Source organism: Mustelus asterias, chromosome 4 (assembly GCF_964213995.1).
Source record: "Mustelus asterias chromosome 4, sMusAst1.hap1.1, whole genome shotgun sequence".
NCBI lineage: Eukaryota > Metazoa > Chordata > Chondrichthyes > Carcharhiniformes > Triakidae > Mustelus > Mustelus asterias.
Window position 1 is genome coordinate 2511332 of NC_135804.1, and position 24264 is coordinate 2535595.

At 44.3% G+C, this 24264-nt stretch overlaps 1 protein-coding gene across 2 annotated transcripts in view; it reads right to left on the bottom strand.

Moving 5' to 3' along the window:
- The window catches only part of LOC144492463 (transcription initiation factor TFIID subunit 4), a 310284-nt gene that overhangs the window by 234141 nt on the left and 51879 nt on the right, over positions 1-24264 (bottom strand). For both annotated transcript variants that reach the window (XM_078210514.1, XM_078210515.1), the window contains exons 3-5: positions 3431-3562; positions 1155-1355; positions 969-1013 (exon numbers count right to left, since the gene is read on the bottom strand). In XM_078210514.1, the coding sequence (XP_078066640.1) occupies positions 969-1013; positions 1155-1355; positions 3431-3562 (378 nt within the window). The remainder of the gene's footprint in view (positions 1-968; positions 1014-1154; positions 1356-3430; positions 3563-24264) is intronic.

Consider the following 24264-nt stretch of genomic DNA (forward strand, 5'->3'; position numbering starts at 1 on the left):
CTTTTTAGCCTGTCTTGATGCTCTCTCCACTCCCATTGTTTTGTTTCTTAAAGACTGGATTAGTTGTAAGTATTCGCATTCCAACCATTATTCATGTAAATTGAGTCTGTGTCTTTATAAGTTCTGTTTGTGAACAGAATTCCCACTCACCTGAAGAAGGGGCTTAGAGCCTCGAAAGCTTGTGTGGCTTTTGCTACCAAATAAACCTGTTGGACTTTAACCTGGTGTTGTTAAACTTCTTACAAAGAATCTACAACCAGGGTCACATTTTAAAAATAAGGTGTCACTCATTTAAGACAGCGATGACGAGAAATGTTTTCTCTCAGAGGGTCGTGAGCCTCGAGGACTTTCTTCCTCAAAAGGCGGTGGAAGCAGTCTTTGAATATTTTTAAGGCAGAGCTAGATAGATTCTCATCAACGAGGGGTGAAAGGTTACTGGGGATAGGCAGGAATGTGGGGTTGAAATTACAATCAGATCAGCCATGATCTTAATGAATGGCGGAGCAGGCTCAAAAGGCCCCTAATTCATGCGTATGTTTGTATGCATGCACTCGAGAAACTCATCAAGACTCCTTAGGCAGCACCTTCCCAACTTATGATTGCTACCATCTAGAAGGATAAAGGCAGTAGACACATGGGAACACCATCGCCTGCAAGTTCCCCTCCAAGCCACTCACCATCCTGACTTGGAAATATATTGCTGTTTCTTCACTGTAGCTGAGTCAAAACCCTGGAGCTTCCTCCCTAACAGCACTATGGGTGTACCTACACCACATGGTCTGCTGCAGTTCAAGAAGGCAGCTCATCACCTCCTTCTCAAGGGTACTTAGGAAGAGGCAATAAATACTGGCCTAGCCAGCAATGCCCACATCCCACGAATGAATATAATAAGTCACTCCCAGTTCAGATCACTGTCACACGGATCCCAGCAGCCTGCCGAAGAGTGACATCCCCTGAGGCTAAGTTACCTGTCCAGCTCTTGCCAGGGGTGCAGAACGTGGTGCCAGGGATACCTAGAGTAGGGGGGAGGAGACAAGAAAAACACAAACACCATTTAATACATTCATCACCCCGTCTTGTATCTTGTGAAGATAATCATTAAAGTCAATTTTTAAAAAGAGTTTTCCCAAAGAAATCACTGTAACAATAATGACCTGAGTAACGGTGGGTGTTCCTGGCAGCGGGGAACTGGGTACAACTTGAGGGTGGACTTGCACTTGTGTCTTGGTTGCAGACTGGGACTGAGGTGAAGCGGAGGTCTGGGTTGGGGCTTGAGATACGACAGTATGATGGGTGCCCGCACCAGATAAGGTGGTTGTGTACACAGTCTGGGGAGTACTGATACGGCCAGATACCTGCAACAAACAACAAAACAGCAACCTTAAATCTCACCAGCAGGTGGAAAATATTCTTATCCAAAATAGAAAGGGAAAATCCTCATTAAGCACTCTCGCAGCATCAATGGAGGGAGAAACAGATTTCAGATTGATGGTCTCTTCATCAGAACTGATCAGAGCAGAATTTTATCACCCTGCAGCCAGACTGTCAGATTAAGGGACCTAACAGGGTCTTTCTTGCTGGGAGGATGTTTCCCTGGCTGGACAGTCTTGAACACAGGATCACAGTCCCAGAATAAGATGTCAATCAGTTCAGACTGAGATAGTCAAGGGGTTCTGAATCTCTGGAATTGTCTACCCTAGAGAACTATGCATGCTTGGCTATTGAGCATATTCAAGACAGAAATTGATAGGTTTTTGGGTTTTAAGGGAATTAAGGGATATGAAGATAGTGCGGGAAAGTGGAATGGTAGATCAGCCATGATCTTATTGAATAATCAAGTGGGTTTGAAGGACAGAATGGCCGATTCCTGCTCCAATTTCTTCGGTTTTTGTGCTCTACTCTAGACTTCCCTTCATTTTCGACATCATTGGCAATTACACATTACATTGAGAACGTGGTGGCTGATCCTTTTGTCACAAGTCACCACAACTCAATGTCTTGTTGGGCCACTTCAGAGATCAGTTAAGAGTCACACCAACCATACTGGTGTGGTACCGAGCCACATACAACAAGACAAATTAAATACAGCAGATTTCCTTCTCAAAGGGATATCAGTGAACCAGCTGGATTTGTGAAAACAATCCCAACATCTTCATCACCACTTTTACTGAGACCAGCTTTTCTTACTGGCTGATTTTTAAAACTGAAATAAAATTCTCAAACTGCCCGACTGGGATTTGAAATCTTGCTCTCCAGAATATGAGCCCAGTAATAGAACAAGAACAATAACACACCAATCATAACCCAGTAAAATCCAATAAATCTGATAAAACTCGGGCGAACTGTATTCAAGGAAAACCCTCAAAATTAACAAAAATTGAACTTTGGACTTGCTGGATTTTTTAGGCGTTTTAAGTCTTTGCCAATCCCCATGGAATTGCACAAGGAGTCAGAATCAAGTCTCGTCTTCAGGAAGCAGGATTGGAAGGCAAGGGATCATTTCAACAAAGCATGTGTTATAGTTCACCTCCAGTTTGAAGTCACACATTCTGACCTTATTCTTACATTTTTATTCTGATTTCTTTTTTGAATCCATAGAATCTCGACAGCGCAGAAGGCGGCTGTTTGGCCCACCGAGTCTGTACCAACTCTCTAAAAGAGCATCTTACCAAGCTCACAATGCTGCCCTATCCACATAACCCCACATATTTACCATGGCTAATCCAACCAACCTGGACATCTTTGGACACTAAGGGGCAATTTATCATGGCCAATCCACCTAACCTGCACATCTTTGGAGTGTGGGAGGAAACTAGAGCACCCGGAGGAAACCCATGCAGGCACAGGGAGAACATGTAAACTCCACACAGTCACTCAAAGCCGGAATCGAACCCGGGTCCCTAGCGCTGTGAGGCAGCAGTGTTAACTGTGGCTTCAATTTGGATGGAAACTTGCTATATAAACTTATCACACTGTAGATAGATTTATAGTGGCTAAGAGTTTCACGGGAATTGGAACCAAGGCAGACAAATGGGGTTGAGATACAGATCAGCCAGAATTCAACTTCTTGCAGCTATGTAATGCAACTAATGAAAAAGAAATGGGATAACAAGCAAAAGGAGCTCTAACAATTTTACCTGCTGCCTCTGACAATATATTCAGCAAGACTGGAACTTTCCGCGTGCCCCACTAAGCAGCTCATTCACACACTTACCCACCATTTTCAAAGTGGGCATTTCTGTTACAGAAGCAACGCCAATAGGTGTTGCACTTTCATACGTAATGCCATTAGCGGACAGAGTGATCCAATGCTTTGCACAGCAAACCTTTTGGTCACTGGATGCACGGTATCACCATTCTTGTTCAGGAGCTGTGGAAAATAATAATCACCCTTAACAATACCCATCATGCAGGCTGGCATTGCACTTACCAGAGTGGGAGCTGCGGTGTAAGCAGGTTGTGAAGCAGTGACTGATGCTGCAGTAACCGGCTTGGCTGCGTGTTGAACTACTTTGGCTTGCACTGTATGTCCTGGCCTGATTGAAGAGATGGTCATGGCCGGCTGAAACCACAGATGCCAGTGAATAGAACAAAACACAAGACCCCAAACCATTGGTAAACACAAGTCACCAGTCCCCATGAATATATTTCTCTGGTGCACTGAAGAACAACTTCCAGTAAATCTGACAACATCTGCGGAGAGAGAATAGAGCCAAAGTTTTGGGTCTGGACGACCCTTCGCCAGCTCTGATGAAGGGTCATCCAGACCCGAAGCGTTGGATCTATTATCTCCCCACAGATGCTGTCAGGCCTGCTGGGATTTTCCAGCATTTTCTGTTTCAGATTCCAGCATCTGCAGTATTTTGCCTTTTTCCCAGTAAATCTTTTTCTCTTTATAACCTTGAATTCTCTGAGTTTTCACCCTGATCTCCTAATGAAATCTTTGAATACATCCATCCAAAGTCGCTAACTATATTCTACCATTTGGTCTGATGTTCTCCATCGCACCAGGCTGTAAGTGGCGGCTCTGCCAAAAACCAGCACAATGGGGTGCCAGAGGAGCTGAGCGAGAATAATCAGCAACTTCCAAACCAGGGTAAGGGGAAGGATGAGACGTTTCTAGATTGCCAAGAAAGCACCAGAGTGAAAACTGTCTCTCAAAAGCTGGGTGATAGGTTGACGCCAATTTGGCAAATTCTGTGATGTGTAGCCAATTTGAAACATCAGCTGTTGGGGAAGCAACAACAACACAACCTCTGATTTATCTCATCTCTGTATTTACTTCACCCTAGATACCCAGCCCTGTGGGGCGCTCCACCCTGCTTTCCTAATTAAACCTTTTTAGGGTTCTGGTACCATGCTGGGAAGTTAAAAGTTTATTTATTAGTCACAAGTAAGGCTTACATTAACACTGCAATGAAGTTACTGTGAAATTCCCCTAGTCACTACAGTCCGGCGCCTGTTCGACTTACTTTGCTGTATCTGATTAGTCCTGAATTTTGTCGGGGAACAGAGGTAGTTTTAAATAATCTATATTTGTATTTGTAGGCGTTAGGAATAAGACATAGCAGTAAGTAAGGTTAGTTTTGTGGTTCTGTATTTGCAAGCGTTAATGATTTCAGTTTGGTTTCAGATGCCTGTATGCTGTTGGGAATTTACAATTTGAAAGCAAACAGGGTTTAAAGGGAAATTAGGATGTTGCTCAGCAACCAGGGGCCACCCTAGGCTCAGACGAACTTTTGAGTTTGGTTTTAAGAGGACCCAGGAGAACATGGACAGGACCAAACAGCTGGGAAAAAACAGACTTCCCAAAAGTTGAAAGGAAGGTCCAGAAATCAAGCATTTGGGACAAAAAATGACTCAGGAAAACAGTTAGGTTAAAGGTGTAAAGAACAAGAAGCTAAACTAGGGCCTGTTGGGTGAAGTTAAGTAAAAAGCAGAGAAAATGCTGATTTAAAGCGACAGCTGCAAAAAACAGGTTTTAACTGAAAAAACAAACATGAGGGAAATCAAACATTTGGTGATATCTTAACACAGGCTGTGAAGCAGCAGTATTCTGTTAGCATGGCTGGGGACCGGAGAGATTATGGAGAAGCTTTAATGCACGTGGCAATCCAAGGTAGAGGAATATTGAAAGCAGAGATCAAAATCCTGGAAGTAGATCCTTGGCGAAAGCAGCCGACAGAAAGCATTGTCTGAGAGAAAATTCCGAGGCGTGTTTTTCAAGGACAGGGTTCTTGCGTGGAGATCAGAATTCCAGTGATACAAGTTGGTGCTCAATGTGACAAGCATCCGGGGGCAAATTCAATGAGAAATCCACAGTTGTGTCACTTGATTTCAGAGTGTGGTGTGTCTGACCACAGTTGGTCTATTACATGGACTGTTACTTATCTGAACATTAGAGTAAAAGATACCTTTTGTAACTTGTGTTATCCTTAAAAATCTGTGCACATCTGTAAAGATGTAGGTTAGGTGTGGTAGTATATTATAGTTAATCTTTTCATGTTTAATGAATGTTTTATTCTATTGAAGTGAATCGGTAGTTCTGTGACTGTTCATCCACGTCTCTAAACAAAATATAAAAGTTATGACCTATCAAGCCGGAAGCATGCTCCGAGGCCTGACTGCCCAGTAGTATCAGCTGGGATGATAATTTCAATCTCTTCACTCACCTATAAAGTATCCAGCTCCCTCTCAGAATTACCATGGTTCTCCTATCCTGAGTTATCAGGATGTAGTGATTGCCTGGGGTGGGCACAGTAAGAGGTCTCACAGCACCAGGTTAAAGGAGCCACTCACCTGATGAAGGAGCAGCACTCCAAAAGCCCGTGATTCCAGATAAACCTGTTGGACTTTAACCTGGTGTTGTGAGACTTCTTGAGTTATCAGGGAAAATTAGTTAAATCTGAATAATTTACCATCTCTCTCCTTTTAATACCTTGAGTCTATGGTCATGTCTAACAGTTTATTGTGATTAACATTCTTCCCTCAAGTTCTAGAGCATCTTTCCTTGGCCAGAAAAGACAAGATGTGGAGATGCCGGCGTTGGACTGGGGTAAGCACAGTAAGAAGTCTCACAGTCTGTGAGACTTCTTACAGAAAAGACAACACAGAACCAAACAATCTCTCCCTGTCCAAACCTCTCATACAATTCAAAGCATCTAAGAAATAAACCAAGTCTTGGAGAAACTGGAGTTTGTCGGTGTCACAAATATTGACACAAACTTTGTTGTTCCAGACAGCAATCAAAATAATTTCACTGGTTGGAGGCAAGTGCAAGTTGAGTGGGTACAGACATACGAGTTACCTCTGTATGTTACATGTTACACACTAATCCAATCCTGAACAATAAGATGGCAGAGCTTGGTCAAGTGAAGACTAGGACACAGCCCAGTGCCATTTGTGCATATCATGCCAACCATGTGTTTTCTCAACTGAGAGACCATGCAACTCAGGAGGGTATAGTCACCCAAGCAGAGTGGGACTATCAACAGTTTGGTCACATAGCTGCTGTTCAAACAAATAAATAGTATTAACGCTTTTCATTGGGATTATGTGGAAAAGGTGCCAGAGAAAATCATAGTTTTCAACAATGTTTAATATGGAAACTATTTGCTTAATATAAGATAACAGGTGATTTCAGCCCTCAGGCCTACTCCATCATTCAAGTAAGGTCACGGATGATCTGATTGTGACCTGAACCCACTCTCCTGCTCGCGGCACCATCTCCACCACCCCCTACTCCATTACCCTCATCTTGATTGTCAATCAAAGAACCGTCTAATTCAACCTTGAATATATTCAATGACCCAGCCTCCACTGCTCTGTGGAATAGAGAATTCATAAGATTAATGACCCTCAGAATAGAAATTCCTCATCTCCATCTTATGATGGCCATCTTATAATGGCCTTGGAAAGGGTCCAGAGGAGGTTCACAAGAATGATCCTTGGAATGAAGAGCTTGTCGTATGAGGAACGGCTGAGGACACTGGGTCTGTACTCGTTGGAGTTTAGAAGGATGAGGGGGGACCTTATTGAAACTTACAGAATACTGCGAGGCCTGGATAGAGTGGACATGGAGAGGATGTTTCCACTAGTGGGAAAAACTAGAACCAGAGGGCACAACCTCAGGCTAAAGGGACGATCCTTTAAAACAGAAATGAGGAGGAATTTCTTCAGCGAAAGAGTGGTGAACCTGTGGCACTCTTTGCCGCAGAAGGCTGTGGAAGCCAGGTCATTGAGTGTCTTTAAGACAGAGATAGATAGGTTCTTGATTAATAAGGGGATCAGGGGTTATGGGGAAAAGGCAGGAAAATGGGGATGAGAAAAATATCAGCCATGATTGAATGGCGGAGCGGACTCGATGGGCCGAGTGGCCTAATTCTGCTCCTATGGTTTATGGTCTTGTAAATTAGTGGGAGACTCCTTGCTTTGAAACTGTGACACTGAGTTCCAGATTCTCCCAAGAGGGGAAAGATCCTCTCAGCACTTACCTTGTCAAGCCCATCAGAACATTACATGTTACAATAAGATCACATCTCGTTCCTCTAAACTCCAGTGAATCATGGCCCAATCTGCTCAACCCTTTCTCATAAGACAATCCTTCCAACCCAGGAATCAACCTGGTAAATCTTATCTGAAATGCTTCCAATTAAAATATATCCACCTTAAATACGGACATCAAAACTGTACATTGTACTCCAGGTGTTGTTTCACCTATGCCTTGTACAGTTACAGCAAGACTTCCCCACTTCAAAGCCTGCCATCTTCACTTCTAACCAAATTCCATTTGGCTTCTTAATTATTTACTGTCCCTGCATGCTTATTTTGGAATTGATGTACCAGGACACCCAGATCCCTCTGTACCAGAGTATTCTGCAGTCTCTTTCCATTTTTATTGTCCCTTTTCTATTCTTCCCATCAAAGTGAACAATGTCACATCTTCCCACATCATATTCCATCTGCCAAATTTTCCAACCCACTGAACCATCTATATTCCTTTGCAGTTTTTGTGTCCTCACAACTTGCTAACTTTGAATCATCAGTGAATTTGGCAACAATACACTCTGTTGCTTCATCCAAGTCATTAATATAGATTGTAAATAGTTGAGGCCCCAGTACTGATCATGCGGAACTCCAACAGTCTGCTAGCCTGAAAATGGCACATTAACTCTGACTCTTGGTTAGTTAGCCAATTCTCTATCTGTGTCACTATATTACGCTACACACCATGAACTCTTATCTTGTGCAGTAACCTTTTGTGTGGTATCTTGTCAAAAACCCTTTGAAAATTTAAATTCATACTTCTACTTGTTACATCCTCAAAGAATTCTAATAAATGTGCCTTTCCTTTTATACAACTATGTAGATTGTGCTTGACTGTATTATGCTTTTTAAAATGTCCTGCGACTACTTTATTAGTACTGGATTCAAACTTGCAGTGCTTTCAACACAAAAGCTCAAGCATCCAAACCTTTAAAACCTTTAAAATGAGCTAAAGATGGAATAACACCAAAACCCATTCAACCTCATTATGCCAAGATAAGAGTTTCCAGCTCTGTAGTTCCACTTTGCACAACAGGCACCCTGATCAAGTCATTGGCAAAACAAACCAACACTACAGGCCAAATCTTCCACGGAGAAGGAATCACCGTTGGATTGCCGCTCCACTCCTGTTTTCCTATCTTAGACAAGAGCTCAACATTTCTCACGCAGCCTCCAAGGTGGGCCGGCTGAGGCACGTGCTGTGTAGCTGCTCCTGGAGTCCTTCAGTGCAGTGCAGGGTCACTGGGGGAAAAGAAACCAGACTCCCTTTTTCTGGCACTAGCTGCTGTATTCCAGCAAGTTTAAATGAATGTCCCGCCATTTTGAGAAGTTAGGTGTATAAACTAAGTGGTGCGAGGGGGTGGGGTGGGTTGGGGGAATGTGTAGTCAGGTGGTTGGGGGGAATCGCCGTTAGTCAGGGTGCAGCAGTCTGGTCAGGGGTGGGGTGGGGGAGCACAGCGTGTAGACGGATGGTCCAGTAAGGTGTTGGCGGGGGGGGGGGTGGATGGTCGTATAGTTATGAGTTTCAACTGGTTTGAATCTTAACTTTTCCTGGGCAACTAGTAACTATTCTGCTACATGAGTCAAAACCATGCAAAGTCTCTGACTTTTAACCGGAGTTTTGTAGGGTTCCAGATACAGGGAAAGGAAAGTTGAAACTTCCCAGGCAATTCCCATGTGGTCCTTGCATGGGGATTTCAGAGGGGTTCCCAGTGCATCTTCAGGGCTCCCTCTGGGGTACAGCCCCCCTCCTAGGGAACAGGAGATATTACACCTTTTCTTTCTCTTGTACAGCACAAGCCTCCTCTAATCCAAATTTCTGGTACCTAAATGACAAAAACTATCAACACATTGAATTTTCACTCACTCCACCCTCATTACATGCTGCAGAGCGCACACCCCTCTAACTTTCACACTACACTTCATCCTATATTAGTTTGATATACCACAGCCTTTTGATCCTTTACGTATATGTTTTGCAATGCACATACCCTCCCCAGTGTAACAAATGCTCTGCCCAGTTGTATGCTATACAATGCAATGTAGAAATACAATTCCAAACCCCAATTCTTTGCAATGCAACATGTGTAAAACACATATTTTTCTCAGCTACAGTTGAAATTCAAAACTGATTTTCCCTTTTTCCCCAGCAGACAAATTTTAGGAAGAAGATGAGGATAGGTTGTCTCCAATGTCTCCAACAGGAATTATACAGCCATTCGAAAAGTGGGTCTGAGCAAGGTTGCTCTGGTAACCATCTCTAGAACAAACCACTTGTCTGGAGGCAGATTTTGCACCTTGGGCACTACATACAAATAGAAAAGGCAACTGGAGAGGGAGCTCCTTAACGACACGTCAATCAGCTTCGCAGGAACAACAACTGGCAACAAAACAAAGCTGATCCGCTCTGAAAGCTTAAGATTTTTCAAAACCTTGCATCAAGAGGTTTTTCATCACCTGGGTTCAAAGCGCAAAGCCTGGGGACGGATATAAGTTCAACTCCATCAGAAAAATGGAAACGAAAAGGCTTAAGATGGAGAAACACAAGTAACAAGGGCTCAAAGCCTTCAATACACCAAACTGACCACCTCCTAAATTGACAAATAAAATCCCAAATACATCTGCGGTTGTGCTGGGTCTCAGCACAAAGTAAACCAGCTAGACTAGTTCAGCCTTGTATTTTCTAAGTGATGTAAGTGCAAATCCAGTGAAGTTACCCTGAGGGCTGCTGTCAAATGCCCGGAGGAACAGACAATGATTTGCCTTTCAGCTAGCAGCCTATATTTACACTCTGAACTTGCTTTAACATGTTGCCTGGATGGGTGCAGCTCCAACAACACTCAAGAAGCTTGACACCATCCAGAACAAAGCAGCCCCACTTGATTGTTACCCCTTTCACAAACATTCAATCCCTCCACCACTGACGAATAGTGTCAGCTGTGTGTACCACCTACTAGATGCAGCAACTTACCAAAGTTCCTTAGGCAGCACCAAACCCACAACCACTACAATCTAGAAGGCCAAGTGCAGTAAATATCTTGGAACACTACCACCTTCCAAGTTCCCTTCCAAGCCACTCATCATCTTGACTTGGAAATATATCACCATTCCTTCACTGTCACTGGGTCAAAATCCTGGAACTACCTCCCTAACCACACCTCAGGTACTGCAGCAATTCAAGAAGGCAGCTCACCACCACCTTCTCAAGGGCAACTAGGGATGGACTGGTCTAAATGCTGGTCGAGCCAGTGACACCCACATCCCAGTAAAGGAATTTTTAAAAAGACCTCGATTAGATTGTTCCTCAACCTTCTAAGTTCAAGAGAATATATGATGTGGAGATGCCAGTGTTGGACAAGGGTGGGCACAGTAAGAAGTCTCACAACACCAGGTTAAAGTTCAGCAGGTTTATTTGGCAGCACAAACTTTCGGATACAAGAGAATATAAGCCAAGGCAATGCAGCCTGCCTTCATTATTTCACTGTTTAAGCCTCAGTATCATTCTCCTGAATCCATGCTGCAGCAATTCCAAATCCAATACATCCTTCCTGAGGGTTAAGAGAACTTGTGGAATGGGAGCTTTGGCATCATTGGAGGGAGCAGAAAGTTTAATGTTTCACCCAAAAGATGGCAGCTCTGACAATACAGGGCTTCCTTCAGTTCAGAAATGGAGTGTCAGGTTAGATAAGGTGCTCAAATCTCAGGACTGGTGGCACAGTCATTCTGTTAATGGGCTAGTAATCCGAGGCCAGGGCTACTAATCCAGAAGCATGTCTTTAGATCTCACCACAATAGCTGGGAATTTAGATTCAGTTAATTCAATAAGTCTAGAATAAAAAGTTAGCAGTAATAGTGATTGTCTAACTACCAGATTGTTTGAAAATATCTGGGTTTGTTCATCCTTGCCTGATCTGGCCTATATGTGACTCCAAGTCCACAGTAATGCGGCTGACTCTTAACTGCCCTCTGAAATGGCTAAGTGAGTCACTTAGTTGTACCAAACCACAACATCAGTGGTTCCCAAAGGGTGCGGCGCGCCACACTGGTGCGGTGAGAGAGGATGGCAAGTGTGGCGGGAAGATTCAAGGACAATCAAAGAAACATTTAAACATGGATAGTTATTTTTCCAAAGTGAGAGCAAGAGCATCAAGTGATGCTGAGGACGTTCCGAGTCCACGTTGTGATCCAGAATCGCCGTTCGAACAGAGTGCTGAAGAAGAGTCGTTTAATTCTACACAGTAGCAGGCCCAAGCAAACCTCCAAAAAAGAAAGTTTGTCGACAATATATGGATTGCTATCTGAGTCTCGGTTTCACGTGGACTGGAGATGAAAACGTACCTCGGCCTATGTGTTTGAGCTGTGGTGAGAAGCTTTCCAATTCCAATATGGTCCCAGGCAAGATGAAAAGACATCTGTTGTCAAAACATGGAAATCTGGCAAACAAGGATGTTCAATATTTTGAAAGGCTTTTGGAACAGCAGAAATGCCAACGATCATATTTTGAAAAACGAATGACAGTCTCAGATAAGATGCAGGTTGTATCTTACCAAGTGGCTGAATTGATTGCTCAACAGACAAAACCACATACAATAGCTGAAAAATTGATTCAGCCTGCCTGCAGCTTGATTGTGAAAACTTTGTTTGGTGGTGATGCTGAGCGAGAAGTTATGGAAATTCCTTTGTCTGGTAATACAATTCGCAGAAGAATAGTTGATATGTCAGCTAATATTGAGAAGCGTGTTTCCGAAAGTATGAAGAATTCTAAATTTCCCATTCATGTTGATGAATCGACCGACATTAGTGGAAAAGCACAGTTGCTTGCCTACATCAGATTCATTCACAATGACGAAATGATCACACAGTTTCTATTTTGCAAGGAACTTGAAAAACATACCAGAGGACAAGATATTTTCCAAACCTTGTCCGAATATTTGGAAAAAGTTGAGATTTCATGGGATTCTTGTATTGGAATTTGTACGGATGGAGCGCCATGTATGATAGGGAATGTGAGAGGCTTGGCGGCACTCATCAAACAGAAAAATCCAGATGTAATATCAACTGTTTTTTACACAGAGAGGCATTAATCACCAAGACCCTTGTAGCTGATTTGAAGTTAGTTCTAGATCAGACTGTGCACATTGTGAACTTCATCAAAGCAAAACCACTAAAGGCGCGGTTATTTGCTCAACTCTGCAAAGACATGGAATCAAAACATCAATGCCTAATTCTGCACTCGGAGGTTCGCTGGATGCCCCGCGGAAAAGTTTTAAATTGGGTGTTGGAATTGAAGAACAAATTAAGAGAATTTTTGGAACAAGAAGGGAACCCATTGTACCACCAACTGGATGACAATGACTGGTGTGCAAAGCTGGCGTATTTGGCCAATATCTTTTCCCGGTTGAATGTGCTCAATGCCAGTATGCAAGCCCTCGATGACAATATCCTCACAACTACAGACAAACTAACTGCATTCAAAAAAAAGCTTCAGCTCTGGCTCGGAAGAGCGATGCAACATAACCTCGAAATGTTCCCACTGGTAAAAAGTTTTTAAACGAGCAATGAATTGTACGCCCTCATACAGGAACATCTTGCAACACTGGTAGTAAAGATTGATCATTACTTCCCATCGTTGTCTACAGAAAAATTCGACTGGGTTAGAGACCCCTTTGCGAATTCCAGCTGTTCAGGTCTGACATTGGATGAGGAGGAGGAAATGGCCTGCATTTCGAGTGATTACACCTTGAAAATGAAACACGGGAGTATGCCACTGGACTCTTTCTGGATATACAACCAGAAACAGTATCCACGCATCTCTTCAAGTGCATTAGCTATTCTTCTACAGTTCTCCACGACATATTGTTGTGAACAGGGATTTTCAGCTCTAACAAATATCAAAGACCAGAAAAGAGAAAGGCTTCTTTGTGTTGATGAGGAGATGAGAGTTTGTTTGTCTCAAATTAGATCTAATATAAATGAGATTACCCGACAAAAACAAGCTCACACCTCTCATTGAGTTTGTATACTTACTTAAGGTTACATGTGTAAGAGGCTCGTCTATAAGTATATTTTGGAAATGAATCATGTTTTTATGTAGCTGCATTGTTTTATACTTTCTGGATGTCCCATGATCATATTATAAAGTAGTTGTGTTCTATGTTATGAATCAAGCACTGCTCAGAGTTTTTTTTTGTTTTTGAATGTATTTCTTATCAATAAAGAATTCGGTGTGGCGCGAGCAAATTTCTATTCCGAAAATGCGGCCCAGTGAAAAAAGTTGGGAACCACTGCACAACATGAACTGCAACTGCTCAAGAAGATGGCTCACCAGTTTCAAGGGCAACTAGAGATGGCATTAAATACTGGCCTTGACATTCCGTGAGTGAATAAAAACAAAGGAACAGACAAATTGACTCGGAGCCAGCAGTACGATTCACTGAGCCATGGCCGACACAGATGGACTGCAATAGGTGGGTACAATAGATTGAAGATCTTGTTCAGTCTGACACTATTGCTATCAACGCGAACTAAGTGGAAATGGTCAAGAGCTTCAAGTTTCTCTATGTCCAGATCACCAACAACCTAACCTGGTCCCTCCATGCCGAAGCGATAGTTAAGAAAGCCCACCAACGCCTCTACTTTCTCAGAAGACTAAGGAAATTCGGCATGTCAGCTACAACTCTCACCAACTTTTACAGATGCTCCATAGAAAGCATTCTTTCTGGTTGTATCACAACTTGGTATGGCTCCTGCTCTGCCCAAAACCACAAAAAACTACAAAGGGTCGTGAACAAAGCCCAGTCCATCACCCAGACCAGCTTCCCATCTATTGACTCCGTCTACATTTCCTGCTGCTTCAGAAAAGCAGCCAGCATAATTAAGGACCCCACGCACCCGGACATTCTCTCTTCCACCTTCTTCAGTCGGGAAAAAGGTACAAAAGTCCGAGAACATGTACCAACCGACTCAAAAACAGCTTCTTCCCTGCTGCTGCCATCAGACTTTTGAATGGACCTACCTTGCATTAAGTTGATCTTTCTCTACACCCTAGCTGTGACTGTAACACTACATTCTGCACTCTCTCCTTTCCTTCTTTATGAACGGTATGCTTTGTCTGTATAGCATGCAAGAAACAATACTTTTCACTGTATGCTAATACATGTGACAATAATAAATCAAATCAAATATACAGTGCACTCAAATTCTGTTCCAGAAGGCCTTCAACCTTGTCATAACTTTTCCCAACTTCATACCCTTGAACCATACCTTATACTGGCCCTTTACTTTCTCCCAATTTCTGGCCAGTCTCCCACTCAACCAAATATTAGAAATCTACAGTTTATAAAATGCTGTGTAAAAACAGATAGTTAATTTTTCAAGTCTTAAAATTCTTCATCAAATCAGTTCAATTATCTCTTTGTGGAACCTTGCTGTGCACCAATTGACTGCTACATATCTCCACATCACAAAAGTGCCCATGTTTTAGAACATAATATAAAAGTAAAATATTACTGGAGGTTTGAAATAAAATAAGTGACATAGAACATAGAACATAGAACATTACAGCGCAGAACAGGCCCTTCGGCCCACGATGTTGCACCGACCAGTTAAAAAAAAAAACTGTGACCCTCCAACCTAAACCAATTTCTTTTCGTCCATGAACCTATCTACGGATCTCTTAAACGCCCCCAAACTAGGCGCATTTACTACTGATGCTGGCAGGGCATTCCAATCCCTCACCACCCTCTGGGTAAAGAACCTACCCCTGACATCGGTTCTATAACTACCCCCCCTCAATTTAAAGCCATGCCCCCTCGTGCTGGATTTCTCCATCAGAGGAAAAAGGCTATCACTATCCACCCTATCTAAACCTCTAATCATCTTATATGTTTCAATAAGATCCCCTCTTAGCCGCCGCCTTTCCAGCGAAAACAATCCCAAATCCCTCAGCCTCTCCTCATAGGATCTCCCCTCCATACCAGGCAACATCCTGGTAAACCTCCTCTGCACCCTCTCCAAAGCCTCCACATCCTTCCTGTAATGTGGGGACCAGAACTGCACACAGTACTCCAAGTGCGGCCGCACCAGAGTTGTGTACAGTTGCAACATAACGCTACGACTCCTAAATTCAATCCCCCTACCAATAAACGCCAAGACACCATATGCCTTCTTAACAACCTTATCTACTTGATTCCCAACTTTCAGGGATCTATGCACACATACACCTAGATCCCTCTGCTCCTCCACACTATTCAAAGTCCTCCCGTTAGCCCTATACTCAACACAACTGTTATTCCTACCAAAGTGAATTACCTCACACTTCTCCGCATTAAACTCCATCCGCCACCTCTCGGCCCAACTTTGCAACCTGTCTAAGTCTTCCTGCAGACTACGACACCCTTCCTCACTGTCTACCACACCACCGACTTTGGTGTCATCAGCAAATTTGCTAATCCACCCAACTATACCCTCATCCAGATCATTAATAAATATTACAAACAGCAGTGGCCCCAAAACAGATCCCTGAGGTACACCACTTGTAACCGCACTCCATGATGAATATTTACTATCAACCACCACCCTCTGTTTCCTATCCGCTAGCCAATTCCTGATCCAATTTCCTAGATCACCCCCAATCCCATACATCTGCATTTTCTGCAGAAGCCTACCATGGTGAACCTTATCAAACGCCTTACTAAAATCCATATATACCACGTCCACTGCCTTGCCCCCATCCACCTCCTTGGTCACTTTCTCAAAAAACTCAATAAGGTTAGTAAGGCACGACCTACCTGCCACAAAACCATGCTGACTATCACCTATCAATTCATTACTCTCCAAATAACTATAAATCCTATCCCTTATAATTTTTTCCAACATCTTGCCGACAACAGAAGTGAGACTCACCGGTCTATAATTCCCGGGGAAGTCTCTGTTCCCCTTCTTAAACAATGGGACAACATTCGCTAACCTCCAATCTTCTGGTACTATACCAGAGGCCAACGACGACCTGAAGATCAGAGCCAGAGGCGCTGCAATCACTTCTCTTGCCTCCCAGAGAATCCTTGGATAAATCCCATCCGGACCAGGGGATTTATCTATTTTCAGACCCTCCAGAATATCCTGCACATCCTCCTTATCAACTGTAATACTGTCTATTCTACTCCCTTGCAACCCAGTGTCCTCCTCAGCTATATTCATGTCCCCTTGCGTGAACACCGAAGAGAAATATTGGTTCAATGCTTCACCAATCTCCTCCGGTTCCACACATAACTTCCCTCTGACGGAAAAACTCAGCCAGTCTGACAGAAACTGTCGAGAGAAACAGCTCAGAAACAGTTCGAGTCCAATGCGACACTTCTTCAGAACATAAGTACAGAACTGGTTGTAAAATGCTTTCAGACACAGAGAGTTTTCTTAAATTTTTACTCTTTCACAGGATGCGTCACTGGCTACACCAGCATTTGTTGCCCATCCCTAACTGCCCTTGAGAAAGTGGCGGCGAGCTGCCTTCTTGAACCGCTGTCCATATCGTGTAAATACACCCATAGTGCTGTTAGCATGCAAGTTCCAGGATTTTCACCCAGCAACAGTGAAGGAACAGCAATATATTTCCAAGTCAGGATGGTGAGTGGCTTGAAGGGGAAATCGCAGGTGGTGGTGTTCCCATGCAACTGCTGCTCTTGTCCTTCTATATGCCAGAGGTTGCAGGTTTGGAAGGTTCTATCGAAGGAGGCTTGATGAGTTGCTGCAGGAACTACAAAAGGTCGTGAATGTAGCCCAATCCATCACTCAAAGCAGCCTCCCATCCATTGACTCTGTCTACACTTCCCGCTGCCTCGGCAAAGCAGCCAGCATAATTAAGGACCCCACGCACCCCAGACATTCTCTCTTCCAACGGGAAAAAGATACAAAAGTCTGAGGTCACGTACCAACCGACTCAAGAACAGCTTCTTCCCTGCTGCTGTCAGACTTTTGAATGGACTTACCTTGCATTAAGTTGATCTTTCTCTACACCCTAGCTATGGCTGTAACACTACATTCTGCACTCTCTCATTTCCTTCTCTATGATCGATATGTTTTGCCTGTATAGCGCGTAAGAAACAATACTTTTCACTGTATGTTAATACATGTGACAATAATAAATCAAATCAAATCAAAATCTTGTAGATGCTACATACTGCTGCCACAGTGCGTCGGTGGTGGAGGGAGTGAATATTTATCGTGGTGGATGAGGTGCCAATATAGTGGGCTGCTTAGTCCTGGAAGATGAAGAGGTAGTTGGAGCAACACTCAGCCAGGCAAGTGGAGCCTATTCCATCACTCTCCTGATTGGGCCTTGCAGACAGTGGTCAGACTTTGGGGAGTCAGGAGGTGAGTTACTCACCACAGAATTCCCAACATCTGGACTGCTCTTGCAACCACGGTCGTTATATGACTCGTCCAGTTCAGTTCCTAGTCAATGATAACCCCAGGGTGGTGTTGGTGGTGGGGGATTCAGCGATTGTAATGCCATCGCTAAAGATGATTAGATTCTCTCTTGTTGAAGATGATACTAGCTTGGCATTCCAATGGCAAAAATGCTATTTGCTACTTATCAGCCCGAGCCTAAATTTCAAAGGATCTTTGATTTGATTTATTGTCACATGTATTAGTATACAGTGACAAGTATTGTTTCTTGTGCGTTATACAAACAAAGCATACCTTTCATAGAGTACATAGGGGAGAAGGAAAGGAGAGGGTGCAGGATGTGGTGTTACAGTCATAGCTAGGGTGTAGAGAAAGATTGGCTTAATGCAAGGTAGGTCCATTCAAAAGTCTGATGGCAGCAAGAAGCTGTTCTTGAGTCGGTTGGTACGTGACCTGAATTTTTCCCGACAGAAGAAGGTGGAAGAGGGTACGTCTAGGGTGCATGGGGTCTGTGATTATGCTGGCTACTTTTCAGAGGCAGCGGGAAGTGTAGACAGAGTCAATGGATGGGAGGCTGATTTGTGTGATGGACTGGGCTACGTTTACAACACTTTGCAGTTTCTTGCGGTCTTGGGCAGAGCAGGAGCCATACCAAGCAGTGATATATCCGGAAAGGATGCTTTCTATGGTGCATCTATAAAAATTGATGAGACTTGTAGCTGACATGCCAACTTTCCTTTACCTCCTGAGAACGTACAGAGGTTGGTGGACTTTCCTAACTATAGCATCGGCATGGAGGGAACAGGACACCTAGAAACTTGAAACTCTGGACCATTTCTACTTCATCCCGTTGACGTAGACAGGGGCATATCCTCCATTGCACTTCCTGAAGTCGATGATAATCTCCTTCATTTTGTTGACATTGAGGGAGAGATTATTGTTGCCGCACCAGTTCACCAGATTCTCTATCTCATTCCTTTACTCTGTCTCATCATTGTTTGAGATCCGACCCACTACAATGGTGTCATCGGCAAACTTGAAAATCGATTTAGAGGGGAATTTGGCCTCACAGTCATAGGTGTATAAGGAGTATAGAAAGGGGCTGAGGACACAGCTTTGTGGGGCACCGGTGTTGTTGGCTATCCTTACTGATTGTGGTCTGTGGGTTAGGAAGTCTAGGATCCAGTCGCAGTGGGAAGAGCCGAGGCCCAGGCCACTGAGTTTGGACACAGTAAGAAGTCTCATAACCCCAGGTTAAAGTCCAACAGGTTTATTTGGAATCACAAGCTTTCAGAGGTGATGAAGGAGCAGTGCTCCGAAAGCTCGTGATTCCAAATAAACCTGTTGGACTTCAACCTGGTGTTGTGAGACTTCTTACTGTGTCCACCCCAGTCCAATGCCGGCACCTCTATATCACGGAGTTTGGAGATGAATTTTGTTGAGATAATGGTGTTGAAGGCTGAGCTGTAGTCTATGAATAGGTGTCTGACATAGGTGTCCTTGTTATCTAGGTGTTCCAGGTTTGAGTGTAGGGCCACGGAAATGGCGTCTGCTGTGGACCTGTTGCAGCGATAGGTAAATTAGTGAGTTGCTGCAGTGCACCTTGGAAATGGTACACACTGCTGCTACTGTGTGTCTGTGAGTGAATGTTTAAGGTGGTGAATGGGATGCCAGTCAAGCAGGCAACTCTGTCCTGGATCATGTCAAGCTTCTCGAATGCTGTTGGAGCTGCACTTAAAAAGGTTGTGGAAGGCCTGACATTGAAGCAAGCATATCAGAAACTGAATCTGGACCTTGCTGTGCAATTCAGATGCTCCAACATTTTCACAAAGTGAACCATGTACACACTTCACAACTCTCAAAAAGGTGACTCGATTCACCTTTGAAGATGCTTTGGGAAAAGAGCTGCAGGAACACGATCTCGCACAGTTCATCATAGAAATGCCTCTAGAGCACCACCAGCAGGAACTGAGCAACACCGCAGCCTTGTGTCATGTATCAGGCAACAGAGAGCTTTGGAACTTGCATTTGAAACTGCAACCTCCAAATAGGGAGAGAAGCAGAGTTTAAAAAGAATCGGCAGAACAGAATTATGAACTTACATGGGGTGGCACGATGGCACAGTGGTTGGCACTGCTGCCTCACATCGCCAGGGGCCTGGGTTCAATTACGGCCTCGGGTCACTGTCTGTGTGGAGTTTGCACATTCTCCCTGTGTCTGCCTGGGTTTCCTCCGGGTGCTCCGGTTTCTTCCCACAGTTCATAGATGTGCGGGTTAGGGTTGATTGGCTATGCTAAATTGACCCTTAGTGTCAGGGGAACTAGCAGGGTAAATGTATGTGGTTACGGGAATAGGACTCAAGTGGGATTGTACAGATTCAATGGGCCAAATGGCCTCCTTCTGTACTGTAGGGATTCTATGATTCTTATGTTTTAAACAGATGCGATAAAGATTGTACAGTATTGACTTTCAGATGGAATGCTAAATTAACACCTTGTGTGTATATGGTACCATTAACCTGACCAAACATTCCTCGCTGCTTCACACGAGCTTTATCAAACACTTGACAACAAGTCATACAAGATGACAATCCGCCAGATGATCAAAAGCTTGGTCACGGTGATAGCTTTGAGCATCTGAAAGGAGGAAAGCGAGAGAGGCAGGGATGTTTTGGGTGGGAATTCCAGAGCTTAGGGCCCAGGCAGCTGAAGGCACTAGCTGTCTGCACTGTTAATTTTGAAGATTCCAAGGCAACATTGAAAGAAGCGCGGTACGTTGTCCCAGTGTTCTTCGCAACGTTCACCCCTCAACCGACATCATCAAAAATAGATCAATTGGTCATTTCTCAATGTTGTTTTGTGGGATCCAACTGAGAGCGATTCTTTTTAAATTCACTTATGGGATGTGGGTGTCGCTGGCAAGGTCAGCATTTATTGTCTGTTCCTAGTTGCCCTTGAGCTGTCTTCTTGAGCCACTGCATGTTTTCCTGGGAGCAGTTGGATTGCTGGGCCATGTCAGAGGTTATATTAAGAGTAACAAATAGACCAGACCAGATAACCATATCATAGACTCCATACAGTGCAGGAGGAGACCATTCAGTCCATTGAATCTGCACCGACTCTTCCAGTTAGCATCCCCCCCCCAAGGCCCAGCCGCCGCCACACGCCCCACCCCACCCCACCCCCACTTGCCCTATCCCCGTGCATTTACCATGGCCAATCCACCTAACTTGCACATTTTAGGTGCTATGGGGCAATTTAGCATGGCAAATCCATTAAACCTATACATCTTTAGACACTAAGGGGTAATTTTAGCATGGCCAATCCACCTAACTAGCACATTGCTGGAGTGTGGGAGCAAACCAGAGCATCCAGAGGAAACCCATGTAGACACTGGGAGAACATGCAATCTCCACAGACAGTCACCCAAAGCTGGAATTGAACCTGGGTCCTTGGCACTGTGAGGCAGCAGTACTAACCACTGTGCCACCGTAAGGATGACACGTTTTCTTTCCTAAAGGACATCAGTGAACCAGATGGGCTTTTATGACAATCGACAATGGTTTCATGGTCATCAGTAGACTTACAATTCCAGACATGGTGGTGGGATTCGAATTCAGGTCCCCAGTGTATTACCCTACTAGTCCAGCGACAATACCACTGCACCGCCACCTCCCCATATTTGACTGTAAAACAGTGATTGCTTCCTTCACTGATTAACGTGAAATGCTTTGGGATATCCTGAAGGTATGGATGGAACGATATTATTTCAAGTTTTTTGTATATTTTAAAGGATCTCAAGGACCGAGCATTTATCGTCAACTCCTCATGACCCTGGAGGAGGGCATTGGATAAAGACAATCCTTTGGATAAAGGCATTGCCAAATGTAATGCTGGACACTACAGACACAGTGCAGCCTAAGGTGATGGCTTGCACCACAGTGGTCAACTCTGAAGCATCATCTAATGTGGCTCAGGAGCTCTGCTCTGGAGTGGAGGCCTCTGCCACACTGGCAGCAGAGAAGATGGTGGGCTGAGACGATGCAGGATTCACTGGCCTCTGTTTTCTCTGGGCCATCTGAAACTTATGTTTCTGCTCACCTATCCCAATGCACTTCCAAACACACAGCCTCCAAAGGTCACAGCTGTCCGCTACCATCACCCAGTTGTCAGAGTCAATGTCTACCATTTTCATACATTGCAAGTTTCCTTGTAATGAAGGCATAGATGCCCAGGTCACGACCCAGTGGCCATTTAACCAATCGAGGACTTGAATATACAGTCGTCATTCACAATGAACATGGCTCAGCCAGCGACAGAAGTCTGAGGACACGTACCAACCGACTCAAGAACAGCTTCTTCCCTGCTGCCATCAGACTTTTGAATGGACTTACCTCGCATTAAGTTGATCTTTCTCTCCACCCTAGCTATGACTGTAACACTACATTCTGCACTCTCTCCTTTCCTTCTCTATGAACGGTATGCTTTGTCTGTATAGCACACAAGAAACATAACTTTTCACTGTGTACTAATGCATGTGACAATGATAAATCAATTTAAATACCACTGCCTTAGCAACGAGTGTAAGGGGATAGAATCAGCACACTCCAGAAACTTGTCTGCCAAGAGATGGCGAGGATACATCTGTGACAGTGAAGATGTAAATTGTTCAGACTTTTCTCCTGCTGGGTATATGCCGTCCAGGTCTCACTACTGTCGAGGAGTGCACGGAGTGAGAATGCAGGTTTGGTAGACTGACATTTTGTTGTTCTCAGTCAGGCTGTTGTTCGACACTCCTATTCAAAACAACTGCAACTTTTGTGATGTGTCACTGCAGCAACCCGAGTACGAATATTGACCTCAGACAGGATTCCCATTGATCACTTGGTGCTCAGTGGAACGTGAGCAAGGTCACTGGCACTGCCTGTCCTTATCTCTTATCCTCTCTAACGCAGGAATGTGGTGCTACGCTCCTGACCCAACTTCACCAGCGCTGTGGCTGAATCAAATACAAAAGGTCAGAAAACCTGTATTTATTACATTACATTAACGTTATTTATTACATTAACACTACAATGAAGTTACTGTGAAAATCCTCTCGTCGCCACACTCCGGCGCCTATTCGGGTACACTGAGGGAGAATCTAGTATGGCCAATGCACTTAATCAGAACGTCTTTTGGTGTGTGGGAGGAAACCGGAGCACCCGGAGGAAACCCACGCAGACACGGGGAGAATGTGCAGACTCCACACAGACAGTGACCCAAGTGGGAATTGAACCCGGGTCCCTGGGCGCTGTGAGGCTGCAATGCTAACCACTGTGCCGCCCACAGTAATGCACTACAACCATGGTTCTCAACTGGTGTTCCACAGGAAGCTTGCAAGCCTGCTACAGGCTTCAAACAGTGTGCTCTGCAGGAGCCTGTGAAAGATGGAGAAAATACCCGAGACTGGGAGTGTGGTGGTGAGGAGAGCGGGGAGAGAGGCAGTAGCAGGAGTGTGCCGGGCCCAGAGGCACGTCTGTCTAATACCTACATGCATTGCCTGAGAGCCAGGCCTGTGCCTGTTTCTGTGACCGCCTTCTGGGTGAGTTTCCTACGTTGCTTTTAGATTTGCTGAATGCTTTTTATTTCAAGCCTCCAATCTCCAGCAGAAATAGACATGTGCATTTAATGTGGCCTTCACTATGAGGTTGTATTTGTTATGACAAGTTGCGGGTGAGTTGTTGTCAGTGTTACTTGTGCAATGATCTATCTGTCTTGCCAGGTTCTAAATCATTTTCATGCTTTCTTTAAAAAAACGGTTTCAGCTTTAAACTCTTGTTTAAATAGCTGGCTTGATGCACATAAACTCATTGGTGATTGGATGGAAAGCTCAGGGGTTTCCCTGTGTCTCTGGTCTGATTGTTTAATGAGATTTCCCAACAGGCAGAACGGAACGGAGTCAGAGAAAAAGACTTTTGTTCTCAAACTTTTTATTTGAATGGCCTGAAATGGCAAGCATCCGTGCAGAACCCACCATAAAAAATAGCAGGTATCAACATTCCATATGGGCATATGAAACATATGGGCGGCACGGTGACACAGTGGGTAGCACTGCTGCCTCACAGCGCCAGGGACCCAGGTTCAATTCTGGCCTCGGGTCACTGCCTGTATGGAGTTTGCACATTCTCCCCGTGTCTGCATGGGTTTCCTCCGGGTGCTCCGGTTTCCTCCCACACTCCAAAGATGTGCGGATTAGGTGCATTGGCCCTGTCAAATTCTCCCTGTGTACCCGAACAGGTGCCAGAGTGTAGCAGCTAGGGGATTTTCACAG